General features: G+C 42.9%; 1 protein-coding gene across 4 annotated transcripts in view; it reads right to left on the reverse strand.

The window, feature by feature from the left end:
- The window catches only part of PDZD2 (PDZ domain containing 2), a 393,189-nt gene that overhangs the window by 112,440 nt on the left and 262,618 nt on the right, over positions 1-18,131 (reverse strand). For all 4 annotated transcript variants that reach the window (XM_053592669.1, XM_053592654.1, XM_053592679.1 and 1 more), the window contains one exon: positions 2,074-2,548. In XM_053592669.1, the coding sequence (XP_053448644.1) occupies positions 2,074-2,548 (475 nt within the window). The remainder of the gene's footprint in view (positions 1-2,073; positions 2,549-18,131) is intronic.

Below are 18,131 nucleotides of genomic sequence, written 5' to 3' on the forward strand. Positions count from 1 at the left end.
CAGCGGGACAGAGAGGAAGCCGTACAGACCTGCTTCTCCCCGACGCTGTCAACCCTGGGCAGATGCAGCTAATGAAGACACTTTTGGGGTTGAAAAGGATGCGAAAATATTCACACCTCAGGGGGTGTACGTTCCATTCTGACCACTCAAGACAAAAAGTACGACCCATGTCACTTTTAATTTATACCTTATTAGACACTTGACCTTGAGCACAAAAATGAGGCAAAGGAACTCTGCTGTGTGTGATCTTTAGACAGACTAACCCAGAAACCAGATTTTAATTAATTCTATTTATTAACTGAATTTTATTATTACTTTTAATTAAGATGAGCAGAGGATAAGTACTCCCTTAGGAGTTTTTTTTCTTTAAAATTATCCCAAATTGCTTCTACTGTGTCCTAGCCCAAATGAAAGCCTGTTCTTTGGTCTGTACATGAAATTCAACTGTCTTAGGTACCTTAAACCTTCAAAATGATTAAGGGAGCCAATACCCTTGATCTTACTCTTTTCACTTTAGGCTTTCTGTGTATTCACAATCTAATCATTAGGGAAGAAATCATATGAAGAAATATTAACTCATAAACACATTATATAATTTTATATATAATATATATATATTATTTATTTATTTTTTGGAGACAGTTTTACTTTGTCGCCCTCAGTAGAGTTCCATGGCGTAATAGCTCACAACAATCTCAAACTCTTGCACTCAAGTGATCCTCTTGCCTCAGCCTCCCAAGTAGCTGGGACTATAGGCATTCGCCACAACGCCTGGCTATTTTTAGAGACGGACAGGGTCTCGCTCTTTCTCAGGATGATCTCGAACTCCTGAGCTCAGGCAATCTACCCCCCTCAGCCTCCCAGAGTGCTAAGATTACAGGCATGAGCCACTGCACCTGGCTTATATAATATTTTTATTGCCTTTAATTTAGAGGAGGTGTAGATTATGATTTTTTTTTTTTTTTTTTGGTCCTTAATCCTTTTGGTGGGAGACCCATACAATTGGAAGAAAATCACTGATAGAGACATCAAAACTTTTTCCCATTTGTTTGCACATTCCATTTACAAATAGTATCTTCTGTTTGTAAGGGTTTATGAAGATCACCCAGCTCCCCAAGTGAGAGAACATGTCTGCCAAAAGAGGGGCTATTTTGATTCTTTTCAACCTACCATACAGATTGTCTAACACTGCAGAAATACTCATACAACAGCCTTACTAGAAATTATATTTACTCCCAGGGCACCAGCAGGCAACACAGAACTTGATACTTCTATGCCTATTTTCTGCCTTTCCAACTTCTCTTTCACCCCTAAAGGGTGTCTCCTGAGTTAGAGAAAAAGCCATCAGCACCCACTTAGGAAGTTACTGCTTCATGTGGAACCCACAGGGATATCTGACAAGGGGACTATTAGATTGAGCAAGAAATGTAAATCTCCTAGGAGAGAACTTTGGTTATAATGGGGGAAACCATTTGAGGCTAGAAGCTCATCTATTACCATTCAGAATATACCTAAAGGCAAAGCAGACGTGGTAAGACCAACCTGGACCATCACGACTGGCTATCACAGTATTGGAGATTTCTATGAAGCTTCCAGACTTCATTGGAATTCACCAATGCAATAATGTGATCCCATGAAAATGTCACTTGTTTTGAACTGCTAAAAATAAAAGCAGATGCTTCCCTGAATGCTAGCTACACTTCCTGTATAATACTGAGCTTGGATGTTTGTGCTATCAATTGCTGTCAGGAATTCTTGGCCTTGAAGCCCCAATTCCACTGGTGACAGCAGTGATAAATAATGATGCATCTAAGTACTTTATCTGGGCCTCATATGACTCAAATTTTAGCACAGAAGGCTTGAATTTTCCACTTATGACCACTCAACTAGCTCTTTATTTAAGTAGGATCAAATGACTTGAGTTTTTTTGTTGCTGTCTTTTCATCATTTATCTTAATGAAACTGTTGCCTTCTAAATGCAAAGTCATCTCAGATATATTTTCTAAACCTGAAAAGCAACTTCAAACAATATTTCTTTGAAAATTCAGATTCTATGATCCAGCCAAACCTTACCCGTGTCAGGCAATCACTTGATTGGAAGTCCGTCTTCCCAGCTTTGGAGAAGCGGCGTTTGTCGTTGCTTGTGGTCAGGGGAGCATCTGTCTTTGGAACTCCATGCTCTGTCCCTCTGGCCAGTTCTGACCTCTCTAGATGGGGTCCATTTTCTAGCTGAAAGGCATGCCCATTTCCAAGTTCAGGGTCTGGGCCATTTTCCAGCTCTGTGCTGTGGTCACTGGTAAGCTCAGTGCCAGCACTGCTCTTGAAGTCTTCAGGGGCCTTGTTGGAAGGGGACCTGGAAATGACCACAAACTTTCTTGATCTTCTCCCCTTTTTTGCAGTTTGGTCACCCAGCTCCAAGGTAGGGGTCTCTCCTGGTTCAGAGCTGTTGCTACTGTTGCCATTATAAGTAGAATGGGCTTTCTGCTTAAAGCGACGCAGCATGATCAGGTAGATGAAGCCGCCATTCCAGCACTGCTCAGCCAGGTAACTGCAACAGACAGACAGGTGCCAGTTAGAACCTCAAACACGCTTCCTGGACAGCACTGCAGTGGACGCATTCAAAGGCCCACACAGCATTCATGAGACCATGTGTCTGGTGATGGACTGAGGCTCAAAACTCAATTCATTCTTTTAATCTATGTAATTGTTGATGCTGAAAATTACCCCCAACCTGCCTCCCAAGTAAACAAAAGAACTCCATGAACTAGAAATTACTAAGTACTAAAGGATCAGGAATTAGAGAAGGATTTTTTTTTTTTCTAGGACAAGAGCCAATCTTAACATATCATTAAAAAATAAAATTCTTCTCCACATCTTCAATGATTTCTTGCAACAGAATTACGTTAGAATCCCATCCATGCAGTTCTGATGGGATAACACTACAAGTCCCCAGGGCAAAGAATGGGTACAATGGACTGGGAGAAATGTACAATTCTGCTCTTAGGATCAAATAATCAGCTGTACAATAGCAGAAGCCTCTGCCTCACAGCAGTCAAACTGGAAAAAGATACTGAGTAGGGGGGTGGGGGCTGTTCCTTGGTATTAAAACATAGCCAGCTAAGCAGGTGTTGGCAACCATATGCCATGGTGCATGAATGAATACCAGGCTCACTTCTTGGTAACAGTCCTAGCTTGGGCTGTTCGTAGCACATAGAGAGTATCATTTCCAGTTTGGGCATCTTATGAAGAGAAATACACAGAATAGGGGAAACAGGAAAGAGAAGGCTGCTGGGTTCCTGGGTTCAATCATGTCAACCAGGAAAACTTGGAGGATTAAGGGAGACTCAGAATGGAGGAGACATATCAGGGTCAGTTGCTTTTTTCACATATTTGTGGCTGGCAAATATTTAAAAGCAGGAAATGATATAAAGGAGATAATGTAAGTGAAGCATGACATACCATAACTACTCCAGATCTTTAAGAACAAGAAAATAGAGCATCAAATGGAGTAATTAGTGGCATTCAGGACCAGATCATCAAAGCTTTAGTAAAGAAAACACTTGCCCAAAGACAGGAAACCAGGCTGGGCTGGACCTTCCACCCAAGCTACGGGAGATAAAGAAGCACAAATGCTTGATGAACCCAGGGAAATGCCTTCACCACTGGAATCTTGCCACATTCTACACATCACTGGTTCCCAAGTGAAGGGTGTCAACAGCCAAATCCTTCACAAATCAGAGCTGCTTCCAGTCTTCCCCCATCAGTAAGGAGAAGGCCTAGGGCTACACGCAAGGCTGGCTCTAAGGAAATGAGGACTGCAGGTAAACAGACATTAAGATGTCATTGTGTGATCTTGTCATCAGAGAAATCAGGCCTGAGAGCTGAAGGAGGCCTGTCATAACACTCCTCTCATCTCATAATGAGCTTCCATTTAGACAGCAGCAGTGGGAGGTGGGAGAAGCGGGAACCAGGTGTTGGAAATGCATTATAACATTCTGGTTCACAGGCCTGCATTCTCCACACCTAATGGCCAGTTTCAATGCAATGACAGCCAATGTCTAAAGAGAAAGAATAATTCTGAAGTTTTGCCACAGGACAAAGTGAACAAAAAAGAAAGGTACTTAAACATCAGCCAAACTTAATAAAAATCTTGCTTTGATTGTGGGTGCTACACCATGGTAGTGAACTTGCACATGAAAGACAGGCCCCAGGCTGTTCTGTGAAACACGGGGGTTGGGGAGAGGGGAGAGGCATGAAGACCATTCACGGGAATCTAGAAAATGAAAATTAAACCTGGCTCTCAGCACAAATTTTCTATCATGTTTAGATTTCATTTTTTTTCCAATGCTGGAAAAATTTGCATAAAGGTATAAAATCTTAAGAGTTAGGCATGCAGGTTGTAAGGTTTTCCCTACTTTTAAAAAATAATGCATAAGGTTCAAATTTTAGGAAAAACATCTGAATACTGGACAGTAAAAATAGGACCAGACTGAGAGTTCCAACAGCCAACTCCTCATTCTGGCTTAGGCCCAATTGTGTAAAAAAATGGTAATTATATCTAATTTTTATTGACTGACAAATGGATAAATTGTGGTATATCCATATAATGGAATGTTATTTAGCAATAAGAAACAATGTATTACATGCTACAACATGGGTGAAAGGTAGAAACATCATGCAGAGTCAAAGAAGTCAGACAACTAGGGGCTACACAGTGTGTGATTCCATTTACACGACACGTCTGGAATAGGAAACCCACTGAGACAGAAAGGTTAGTGAGTGTCGGGGAAGGGGGACAGGAGGACTTGGACTAACTGCTAAGTGGTACAGGGTTTTAGGGGAATGATTTGAAATGTTCTGGAATTGGATAACTTTTACATTATGTATATTGATTAAAAAAATAATAAACAGAATAATTCTGGGCAAGTTTTGAGTTTACTTTTTCAGCAGGTGCTTTACAGAATGTATTTCCCTTCTGTCTTAACAGAAGAAGAAACTGGCAGCTCAAAAATATTAGCTTGGCCCAGTTCACACAGCTCCTAAGTGGTGGATCCAAGTCAATCTGATTCCAAAGCTGGTACCACCCCCCACAGGGCAGCTCTACTCTTGGGATCATTATCAACCCTGCATGTTAGTAGTTTTCTCTTCTGTAAAGAAAGGGTGTTAAGATGGATCATCTCTCAGTCACTTTCACGTTCCAAGAACTGTGTGTGATACTTTTTTTTTTTTTTTTTTTTTTTTTTTTTTTGAGATAGTCTCACTGTGTCACTCTGGGTAGAGTGCCCTGGCATCATAGCTCACAGCAACCTCAAACTCTTGGTCTTAGGAGATTCCCTTGCCTCAGTCTCCCCAGTAGTTGAGACTACAGGTGCCCACCACAACACCTGGTTAGTTTTTTTTCTATTTAGTAGAGATGGGATCTCACTCTTGCTCAGACTGAGCTCAAGAGATCCTCCCACCTAGGCCTCCCAGAGAACTAGGATTACAGGTGTGAGCTACTGCACCCAGCCCCACAGGTTAAGAACTGTGAATGCTCATTTCCCAGGAAGAGTTCTAGGCACAAGAGTTCTAGCATGACATCCTAGCAGTACCAATCTGGTGCAGGGACAAAACATCAGCTTGGAAATACAGAAACATTCATCTCACATCCAAGTTGTCCTAGGCCTTCTGGACATTCACCATCAATCCAACAGAGATTTAAACTAAAGAGGTGGTTCATTTAAAATTGCTTTTGGGCATCCACCTTTTATACTAAAATTCTGAGCAACTTATTAAGTTGTATGTAGGGACCATTTTTTTCAGCACCAAAAGGGTGGCTCACTGATTCAGAGGAAAGATCACAATGCCTTTCCCCTCCGTACTCTCATGGAAGCTCTAAGAACCTTGGAAGGGGCCTGCGGCTGAGAGGATTTTACTACTTCTGCATAGCCCATGCTCTGCAAAACGACAAAGCAAGAGGAGTTGATCTTCAGTTCTGCCCCATCTCCCTGCCCTCTCTCAGCTTTCCAGCAATAAATAAGACCCTGACACCTTAAAGGAACTGCATGACAGGTTACTTTATTCCTTCCTGGACACTCAACTTTCTAAGGTCATCCAAAGACAGAGTGTAATGAATAAATTATGGGCCCTGTAACAAGCTGCTGAAGGACTTTAGGTAGAGGGTAATTTTCTTAGAATTCTTCAAATCATCTTAAATGTGGTGCCCCCATATTCTGTATCCATCTGAATAATTTACCTAATTTTTCTAGCACCTTATGTCTAATTCATACATCCAAGTCCCTTTTTCTCTTCAGCAGGATTAACACCCAGCCTTGGAATCTTTAAACTCCAAAGTCAATGTTTGAGAAAGAAGAAACAGAACACAATCATGTGAGTTTGAAAAATAGAAGGCTTTCTCTTTAGAAATAGGAACTTTTCCATCACATCATTTTTTGATCCATCCCTCCCAAATTTGAGATTTTCCTTTAGCATGTGAAATTATTAATTCACTTAAAATCTGACTTTGACCTTCCCAGAATGACCTTAAGGTAAATGAGGAAAGAGCAGCACATATGAAAAAGAGGTTCTGAGTTATGGCCTAGAACTTTCCCTCTGAAATCTGCTCTAGATCTTCATTTGGGCATTTCTAAAATCACCATGTCTTCCTCCTTTCCCTGCAAAAGGTGCCTTATGTGAGAGAAAGTTCTGAGCAACTCCTCTGTTCTTTGATACTCTGCATAACTCTGGAGTTTGGGCTCTTCAGGGATGGGAGGCCTGGGAAGGGGTTGGCAAGTGAAGTTGGGGGTTTGACCAAGCGGGAGAGATAAAGCTGCTTGGAGCATGAATACCAGTAAAGACAGGGAAATTGCAGATAAGAGAGGGGTGAATACAGGGAGAAACTGGAAAGCCAGGGACGCATATAATTTATCTATGCTCTGATTCTATCAAAAGAGGCCTTGAGGCAACTGTACAATTTTGACATTTTAACTGTTTTGCCAAAACCTTTGGAGGGAACAATTTCAAGATGCCTCTGCTGATCATCTTGGGCACTTGGCCATGGATGTCTGGTGACTGGCACACGTGTGAGCCTACTGGGGGTGCTGCTGAGCCGAGCCATGGCTGTATCTAGGTGTGCAGTTCACAGTGACTTGGATCACCACCACTGAACACTGGCCTGGGTGCCCCAACACCATGAAAACATCACATAACTAAAAAAACCACCTAAGAGAATTCTGGAATTCAGACTTGCCACCAAAGCAGACACTCCCGCTTCATCTGAGTATGTCAGGTCCCCAGTATAGACAACGGGAGAATGAACACTGCCTGCAAGAGGCTGTTCACGGACGAGTTATTATGACAGGGTCTGAATTTCCTGGGAAAGCACCAGCTGCTCACAGCAACCTTGTTTAACACACAGGACAAATGGAGATCGATTCTTCTTGCCCACAGTTTTTCTCCCCTAAGTAGTAAGGGGAGGCTGAAAAGCTGTTTGTGGTCTTTTGAAAACCTGCTAAGCCTAATTAACCCAGAGGGCTGTCTGAGGCTGTAAATCTATAGGTTCCCAGGGAACAACTGGTTGAGAGGAAGTGTTAAATATATACAGATTAACTTCCCAGTGAAGCATTAGCTGGGAAATAGGAGGAGGCAAGTTTGGACAGCTCCGTAAGAGGGGTTGGGGCCCAGACTGCCAAGAGCAGTCTCTCTCAGGTGTAGCCTCCCAGAGACCTTGAATTTTGGGAACACTTCTCACGGACCATATGATCCTCCCTATAAAGAGCCCAATTGTCCTGGCGGAACTCTGAAATTGGAATTCTTTTTTTTTTTTTGAGAACCCTGTACTGTTAAGTATGACTGAAATTCTTAGTGTGCTCCTGAAGCCTGTTCTAAAGATAATTCATCAACTTCTTTGCTGGTACAGTCAGAGGAATGGAGGTCAAGATGGGCTTCACATGAGGCTTTGAAAATAAACCAGTCTAGACTTAGGAGGAGATGTGAGTAGAAGGCTGCGTTCCAGCGGCTGGATGAAGGCGCGGCCTGAGAAAGGCGCGTTCTGCTGCTTCTCCCTCCTCTGTTCAGCATAAATGGCCGGGACTGAGCAATCCCTCCCGGCCCCCCATCTGGAATCTACAATAGGGAATATAGATAGAAGAATATGTTTTCTTACAAAATGTACACATTATTATTATCATACAGTTTAGATTGGGAGACACACACTGAGAGTCAAGAATTAATTAGGGTAAATGTTATTTTTTCCTAACCTATGACACAGTATTAACCATTCAAGCTCCATTCAGATTATTAACTCTCAAAACTTGCTACCACTATGTGTCTTAGTAGTGAAACTTAAAATCATACCCGTCTATGCATCAGGATAGGAGTTCACATTACCCTGAGGAAATCAGGGCTTAGGAAACCAGTGCCAACATGCTAATACTCAGGCTACTGTTATTTCTGTGAGTAATAAACATTCTTCTTCTCTAATCCAGGAGTCTCATGTCTTCTGCCAATATCCACAAGACTGTGAGGCTAACTTGGAAGCTTACAAGTAGAGTAAAATCATAGTTCTTGATATATGTGAATAGCAGGGCAATACACAATAATAATTCCGTTTCTTTTTTTTTTTTTTTTTTTTTTTGTAGAGACAGAGTCTGACTTTATGGCCCTCGGTAGAGTGCCGTGGCCTCACACAGCTCACAGCAACCTCCAACTCCTGGGCTTAAGTGATTCTCTTGCCTCAGCCTCCCGAGCAGCTGGGACTACAGGCGCCCGCCACAACACCCGGCTATTAATAATTCAGTTTCTAATTGGTCTTGTTCCCCAACGTTAAACTTGTAAAAGGAGCTCAATGTTATTTTTTTGGCACTAATGACTAAAGCGTCTTAAATCAATCTAATATTTAAAGTAAAGTTTTCTTTAAGGCAGAATCAAATAGAGGTGAAATTATACTAAGAAGAGTAAGAAAAAGGGTGAATGTTTTACCCTGTGATCCACAACAGCCGGATTATAGGATGTCAGCCTCTAGGCAGCAGGTGCATTTATGTCCAATAAATTCCTTCTCTTGCAACCACTGGACCATCAAGTGCAATATCCCTTCTGTGCTGAAACAGAACCAGCTCCCTTTCTATTTCTTGCTGTGAGCTTCTAGATGTGAAGGGGCGGAAGTGGGGGTAACTACAGAGAACACTGGATAAAAAGCAGCTAAATCGTATGATTCATGGAAAATACTATTTTGATTTCCACACAATAAAGTATCACTGATTTTCACGTTTATCTTGAAAGTTCACATCTTAAACTATCAAGATTAAGTTAAATCCATAATCCTATGGCAAAGTATCTCTCCATTCAGATGTATCGCACACTTCACTCCAATAAAGTTTACCGTGAAGGAAATAGAAGGCCTGTTCTATCATAGAGCAGTAAGCTTACATGAAGATACTGTTTCCTCAAAGGTTTTCATGCACCTCATTTCTATATGAATCAATAAAATCTTTTTAAAGCAACCATATGCCTCTTGGAAATAGTAATTCAAAAGCTAAATGAAGTAGAAAATGCTTGATGAACAATGAGAACTGATCTTATTAAACATACTGCAGAGATACCAGCCCTAAAGGGAGAATCTTTACGCCTCTGTTTGCAAGTGACTGCATTTCTTTGTTAGGCTACTGGGAGTGGATCAGGGTTTCTTATGCCGATATAAGATCGACCTGCAGGCTGTACACAATCAGATTACATCTCCAGCCATGCAGCTGTGCCAACTCATCCTGATGCTCTTGGTCCCATTTTTCCTGGGTGGGTGGGGATGAAAGGGAGTGCTGGTAAAGTCAGACTCTGCTGTATGTGAATGAGTCAATCTCAGGAGCATCAGAAGGTATCCATGAGAACTCATTGCACTTTTTCATGACATAATGCTGTTTTTTCCTGTTTATACCATATACAATTACTTGCTCATTACAAATTTACTCATTGAATGCCTACCTATTGTATATGGCAGGCAGTATTCCAGGCATTGGGGGGCACAGAAGTGAACAAAGAGTGCTGTCTTTGTGGGCCTTACACTCTAGTGGGGGCAGGCAGGCAATTAACAATATACCTATTAAAGTAAGAATCCAACTATAAAATATGTTAGAGGTGAGACATGCTATGGAAAATAGAAAATGCTGAGTAGGAGAAAGAGGCTCAAATATGCCAGGAGTTGGAAAAATCAGGCTGAAATTTTAAATTCTGTGGTTAGGGTAGCCCCACTGGAAGGAGAATACATTGACTAAAGACTAAAGAGCTCAAAGAGTTGGCCATGCAACTGCCTGGAAGAAGAATGTTCTAGACAGAAGGAATAGCCAGTGCTAATGTGGTAAAGTGGAAGCACGCCTGGTGTTGGAGAAACAGCAAGGAGGTCTTTGTGGTTAAAAAAGAGTGAGCAAGAAGGAGATTAGTAAGAGATGAAGAGTAACAGAGACCAACTTATGCAAAACTCTGTAGGCCACTGCAAAGACTTTAGTGCAAAACGGGGTGCTGTTGAACTGTGAGCAAAGGAGGAATGTGCTTTGTATTAGGTTTTAAAATGATTCCTTCATTTCTGGGTGCAGAATAGACTGTGGTAGGGAAGGGGAGAAGCAGGAAAACTGGACAGAAGATCACTACAGAAATTCCATGAGCGATAAGGTGGCTCACTGTATCGCAGCAGGGGAGATGGTAAGAAAGGGCCACATTTGTGGTTGATTTTGAAGGTAGAGTCAACAGCCTTTGCTTTTAGATTGGATATTGGGTGTGAGAAGGATGGTGCTATGGTTTGAAGGCAGGAATCCCTCCAAAATTCATATGTTGGAACTTAAACCCCAATGTAAGGGTATTAAGAAGTGGGCCCTTTAGAAAGTGATTATTTCAAGAGGACAGAGTCATCGTGAATGGGATTAGTGACCTTTAAAAAAGGACTAGAGTAACTAGCTAGGCCTTTTTTGCTCTTGCATGGCCCCCACCATGGATGGACACAGCATTTATTCCACTAGAGGATGCAGTAACAAGCGGTCAGGCTGGAAGCAGAGCCCGTATCCTCACTACATATCCTCACTGTTGGCACTTTGATCTTGGACTTCCCAGCCCAAGCTGTGATGTTTTTGATATGGCAGCATAAATGGACTAAGACAGATAACATCTGGGTGCTTGACTTAACCAATTGTGAGAATGGAGTTGGCATCTCCTGAGGCTTCAAGATAGCTTTCTGGGGTTGGGGCCATCTGATCTATTCTGAATGCACAGATCTATTCTGGAGTTAAGTTCTGGATATCTCCTGTTTGAGATGCTTGTGCAGTTATTGTGTGGCCAGTTGAACATCTGAATTTGGATTTTGCAGGAAAAAATGTGGATGGTGTTAGCATATTGATGGTAAAGTGTCCTGAAGATAAATCCCTTTAGATGAACTTCCTGGGTGAAAGTTCTTGTTGGGTCACAAGCACATTCAAGTTTTTCCACATGTACTGTCACTCTTCCTTTTATAAAAGTGGGTAACGATTTAGAATCCCATCACTGGGAGAGAACCCATTCGTTCCTGAACATTGTTGCTCTTTTCAGTCTCAGTCAAAAACTACCTTGCCTCACTTCAGTTTGCAAATCAGGGATGATTACTGAGGTCAAAATTCACAGTAATCATTTGTCTTCTTTGAGAATTGCCTATTTTTGCCCTTTGTAAAAATCTTCAATGTATGTCCCCTCATACAACAGCAAAGTGACACCACCGAAAATGCTGGTCAATGAGAAGGTCCTATTTTTGTAAAAAAAAAAAAAAAGGGGGGGTGTCTTGGGAGGTGCCTGTGGCTCAGTGGGTGGGGTGTTGGCCCCATATACCGAGGGTTGCGGGTTCAAAGCCGGCCCTGGCCAAACTGAACAAAAAAATAGCTGAGTATTGTGGCAGGTGCCTGTATTCCCAGCTACTTGGGAGGCTGAGGAAAGAGAATTGCCTAAGTCCAGGAGTTGGTGGTTGCTGTGAGCTGTGTGACCCCCATGGCACTCTACCTAGGGTGATAAAGTGAGACTCTGTCTCTACAAAAAAAAAAGGGGGGGGTGTCTTAAGAATGACTTTATTGAGGCATACGTTACATATACAATTCACCCATCACGAAGGCACAAGTCAATGATTTTTAGGAAATTTGCCAAGTGGCACAAACATCACCACATGGACATTTCATATGATGGGAATTACACAATGAGTGGTCTTCTGTGTCTTGTAGCTTTAAAGTGACTCTTTAGTCACCAGACTTTTGCCCTTTCTGCATCTTCTTTGTCATTTACTCTTACAAAATCTCAATGAGTGCAAACATGCCCTTCTGAAAAAATCTTACTTTCCTTCAGATCACGCCCCAGAACCCTGGTGAGAAGGACCTCACTGCCCTGCTAGCATCTCACCCATCACTTCCCCTCACATTAGTCCAGCTAATCCCACCATTCATCAAGTTAGGCTGTGGATGCCCTGGCAGCCCCTTCTACCTCCTGAGTTTGCTCATGTGACCCTGCTCCAGTGCAGAAGGGATTCTCTCTCATCTCGCCTCCTATATCCTTCCCACCATTCCACTGTTGTCTAAACCAACTCCACTTTGTCACCATAAAACCAAATCTATTCATTAACGTAGGTTTCAAATGCTATGCTAATATAACAGTATATAATATGTATTTGGTTTATTTATTTTTTGCCTCATAACAAATCGCCAAGGACTGGGTGACTTATAAACAACAGAAATTTATTTCTCACAATTCTGGAGCCTGGGAGACCACGATCAAGACACTAGCAGATTCAAGGTCTGGTGAGGGCCCGTTTCCCAGTTTAGATGGTAGTTCTTCCTCCTTGTGTGGTGGAAGAGCCAATGAGCTCTCTCAAGTCTCTTTTATAAGGGCGCTAATCTCTTTGATGAGGCCTCCACCCTCATGATCTAATCACCTTCACAAAGCCCTAACTCCAAATATTATCATATTGGGGATTAGGTCTTTTTTTTTGGTGTTTTTTTATTTTATTTTATTTTTATTGTTAAATCATAGCTATGTATATTAGTGCAATCAAGGGGTACAATGTGCTGGTTTCATATACAATCTGAAATAATCTCATCAAACTGTTCAATGTAGCTTTCATGGCATTAATTTTGGGTGGAAAGAATAAGTCTATGGCAATATAATATGCTAATATTTCACTTAAAATTCACTGATAGGTCTGGCACAGTGGCTCACATCTGAGCTCAGGAGTTTGAAACCAGCCTGAGCAAGAGCAAGACTGCATTATCTAAAAAATAGCCCGGCATTGTGCTGGGCAGCTATAGTCCCAGCTACTCAGGAGGCTGAGGCAAGAGAATCTCTTGAGCCCAAGAGTTTGAGGTTGCTGTGAGCTATGATGCCACGGGACTCTACCAAGTGTGACAAAGTGATTTTCTGTCTCAGAAGAAAAATGCATTAACATCAATTGATTTCAATTTTTATCTTCTTCATTACACGTGCCTAGGTCTCTCCCATACTTTCTCTGCCTGGCTCATGCACTAATAGATTTCCAACTCCCACCCTCATACCCTGTTTTGTAGAGCAGCCAAAAACACTTATTTCATGTCACAAGGGGGGTTTGCTATGACTGAAGATTGGCCAAGACCGAGAAACAGAAAATCCAGGGCATCCTGAGTACAGCTGTCCACTCTGCCAGGTGCACTGCCCACAGCAATTCTTGTGCTTTCCTGCATATGGCAATGCCCTTGGTCTGGCCCTAGAAGAGGCTACTAAGTGAGATCATGTCTCAGAGAAGACATCTGATGTACTTTCTAGCCTCAGGCCCACTGCACCTAAAGCACACGCCAAAACTGACCCAGGGGCTGAGGTGCACATTGCCTCCACCACATCCTGTCTTCCTTAGTGGAAGGTGCTGGAAGCCATGACAGTAACATATTCTTCTTTCCTGCTCTCCACCCCCTAAACCAGCCAAATCTGATGGATCACAACTGGCCCGTAACCCTTAAGTCCATGTAGGGCATCTTTAAAAAAAGATGGCCACCCCCTTTGCCTTCCTCAGAGGTGACTCTGAGAGGAGAAAGATTCCCGTGGGTCCGTGCATCTCAGAACACACTTGATACTCCTCACACACTAATTTGAACATTGACTGCATGTTTGTGCCCTCCAGTTCCTTCCCCTTTCATGTGGATCCAGCCCCATCTTGAAGCAATATCCCCCCCAGCGTGCCTCAGTCCTCCCAGGGCCTGCTCCACTGGCTTGGCCAGAGCCTGCCCCCACTTGCGCCAAGCCTGGTTTCACTTATGTCAAAACAGCTTCCATCAAAACAGTGGGCTTCTTTTCTGAATTTCCTTTGCAGTTTTGAAGTCAGCAGAGAAAAGATACTTAAGCAATTACAAAATGACCATCCTCATCAACACTTTCTGCCTAATGTCACCCACTATTCTGCTGAATCTCTCCTATACAGTGTATTGGGGATTTGGTGATATTTGATTTTTATTTTTCTTTCTTCTCAGAGGTCTTCTGGTAGGCCTGGCTGGCAAGTGTCATAATCTATTAAGGTTCATGTGGACTGACTTGATAAGTTTTGTGACCTTCCTTCCCAAGCCAAGAGTCTCTTTAGAAGACAGGTTGGTTATTTCCCTTGTCCTTTGTCCATCCTCATGGTCCTTTGAGGCTCTTCTTGGTTTACAGGATTCTGATTACAAGAAAGCCACATCACTAGAACCCTGGTCTAGTAAAAAAAGATAAGCCATGTCTTTACAGACGTGGACAGAACAATTTTTAAACCTCGGCTGCCCATCACTGCACTCTTCATGTGTCTGTTGAACAGCTGTAACTGTGACATGGTTCAATCTCTCTGCATACTCTGGTTCTCAGTTATATTCAGACAAGGAAAATGCAGAGGCACTTGTACTTATCCATGGGGGATTTAAAAAATATCTGGAAGTGAAGCATTAAGTCATTCCTAAATCACTAGATGCGTAAGCACAAATACTGAAAATGCAAAGCTTGCTTTTAATGTGTTTATATTGGATGTTCCAAAACTCAATGTGGGTTTTATAATAGACATGGGAGATGGGTACTAATATTAAGTTGTAACTACACGCTGTGTACTACACTGACTGCATAAACATATCACTTCATTTCAATCTAAAACAACACCTATTGAGGTAGAATTTATGACCTATCTTTTAGAGATGAGAAAGCTGAGGCTTAAAGAGATTATTAACTTGCCCAAGGTCATAGGGCTGGTAAGGGTAGAGTTGGGATTCAACTCCCCAGCCGTCTGATTCTAGATAAACCCTGACAATGACCTTGGGAATTACTTCTGCAAAGGCCCATCCTAATGTTGCTCAGTATGACCAGGTTCAGACAAAGGAAAAGGGCTGTAACTTTTTATTTTTAATTTCAGATTAATTTCAGGGTACATATGCTGTAACTTCTAGCAGCCCTAGCAGCCTCTCCCCACATTAACATCATAAGGGGTTCTGCTTCAGTGTTAATACCCAAAATATGTCTCACACCCATAAGAAAAGGGCTTTAGGGAGAATAAGGCATTTTCAGGCAGGCCTACATGGCAGAGAAAGGGTGTGGTGGTTTCTCAGGGTGTGGGTGGAAAGAGCCAAATGTCTCATTCCATCTCTCAGTTATAAGCTTGAGTGAGTTCCTAAGAATTCTAGAAATATGAAGGCAACACTTGCTGAGATTACCTAGAATCAGAAGACTAAGGACCAAACCTGGCTCCCAGCCCAGCTCAGGCCAAGCACAATAGCAAACATAGGGCATGCCCTTCTGATCCTGGCCTTTTCCCTCTTGGTGCTTAGTCACCTTGTGCCCTTCCTGTATCTCCCATGGTGGTCCCACTCCAGACCAGCCCTTCTCAAGCACAACTGTGCAGCACAGACCGCTCTCTCTCTACAGTGATTGGCCCAACCTGGCTAGCTCTAGTCTACACGCACCTGCAAGCAAGAAGCATCTTAATGCCACATTCATTGTTCCTGTGGGTTCTTGTGGAAGATAATGTGCTGTCAGGTGGTGATGGCAGACAGGAGTCAGAACAAGGGAGGGGCAGACAAATCCCTGGGCTGTGCACGACAAAGACATACACTCAGATCCCCCTTCAAGTACGGGCTTGCTGTCCACTTGCTAACTGGTATGTTTGGCCCACAACCTCCAGCTGTGAGCTTCATCAGGGTCAACCTCAGCTTTCGAGTCAAGGTTGTACTCTTCTGGGGCGATTCCTGGCCAGAAGCTGTGGAAGACAGGGACACTGGGCCTGGCCATTTCCACCTGTGGGTCTGCATCTTGGTGGGCTGTTCCTCCGCAGTCCTACCCGCTCCTGCTTCCTTCTACAAGTGTTCTTTCAACCATTTGCACTCTTAGCTCCAACTCAGCCTCTGCTTCCTGGAGAGCTGTGTGTGTGTGTCACAACCCAATGAGAATAACAAACTCCCCAAAAGGAGATGGTGGGAAATGTGACAGTAGACAAAAAAGGCCAGTCAGGAAGGACAGGACTCCACCAATCAGGAAATAAAAGCAGCTGGTAGAGGCATATTTGAGAAGTCAAGTTGGATGAATGGCATTCATAAAGATTTCCTTTAAATCTGGCTGGGAGTAGGAAAAACCAGCAACAAAAGGCTCCTTCTAATGGGAAATCTCCACACTTAACACCAAACAGCTTTATCAAAATTCATTTGAATATTAATTAATTGGAGCAAAATTATCCTTGGTTCAGGTATAAGCACTGCCATTTGGGCCAGACAGGTAACTTTAGAGAGTCCCTTGGCTCACCTACCTGTGGGCTTGTTGGAAGATTCAAGGGGAGAATGGGCTAGAACCTGCCATGGCATAAGTGCCGTAAGTGTTAGTTCCCCTGTCAGAAATTTGCAGGGCAATCATAGGTAAGTTAAACTTGCCTGCTGCAAATGTCCAGGGGAGAAGCCCTGAAAAGTGCAGTCACAAAGGGGAATGGTCAAAATAAATTTTCTAATGGGAATAGAGTGAAAGCAACCACTGTCAAGTCTGGGGAAAGAATCAAGTTCACAGGGATAAGCAGAGAGGCAGAAATAGATTCTGAAACTCAGGATCTGAGAAGGTAGAGCAAATGTGCCTTAGAGACAAGTCCACCAGTTGGCCTCTTAAGGCAAAGAGGTATTTTGAGGACCACGTGGACCTGAGTCACTGTGCTGAGAAGGATGTGTGTGTGTGTGCACATATGTGGGAAATCAAACTAGTGCAGACGATTCGTGCAGAATACGGCTACCTGCAGGCCACACTCAGTCAGAGAGGCATGAGACAGATACCTCTCAAAACACGGACCGACAGTACCTTCCTCTTCTGCTTCTCCATCCATCTGGTCAGGGGCTGATTCTCACCTCTGGCCTGATGTGATCTCCCAGGGGGTCCCAGAGTTACTGGCATTGCCCCAGGGCTCAAGGTAGAGTCTGTGAGGTTGCCCATCCCTTCCAGATCAGCTGACCCCACAATTCCCTGTAAAACACGTGGGCTGCTCACTCTGACAGATTGAGTGCCACAAATCAGACGCACGTGTGTGTGAGGACAGACTGCCTCTCTGGGCATCCACCCTGTCCTGACCTACCAGTCGGAATGACTGTTCTCTTATCTTTCCTCCATTTATTACAAATATTTGGAAAACAAATCCTTCCCTGTTGGTTGATCTGCCTCCTTTAAAAGGACCTTTTCCACTTTCCTGAGTCAAGAGTTTCAAAAGTTTGGTTGATTTAATATTAAATATTTCAACATATTATAATACTATTAATTGTCTGGAGAAGGTCTCCACAGATCTACGATTCCAACTTTGGGGAAAACACTCCCAGCATTAACGGCTGGCGCCTCTGCTTTCATACACCCGGGCTTCAGAGGTACAGGCAGGTGTGGGTTTTGGAGTCACAAACAATGTTTTAGAATATTAGGAATTCGCTTTGTTACCAAGTGTTCTCAGCAGGAAATAGCTGGCAGACAGAACATACTAGACTTGGAACCCTTCTATTTAGAGCAAACGGAAAACATCCAAAAACAAAATTGAAGCCATGGGCTGCCTAGAAAAACAAACATCTGAAAAGTTATTCTTGAGCTGCACACGAGAAAGAGTGTCATGGGGAAGAATGTGGAAGAATCTGGAAGCGGGGGAGAAACAATAGCCTTTGACCAGAGGACCT

The sequence above is a fragment of the Nycticebus coucang genome, chromosome 1 (genome assembly GCF_027406575.1).
Source record: "Nycticebus coucang isolate mNycCou1 chromosome 1, mNycCou1.pri, whole genome shotgun sequence".
Classification (NCBI taxonomy): domain Eukaryota; kingdom Metazoa; phylum Chordata; class Mammalia; order Primates; family Lorisidae; genus Nycticebus; species Nycticebus coucang.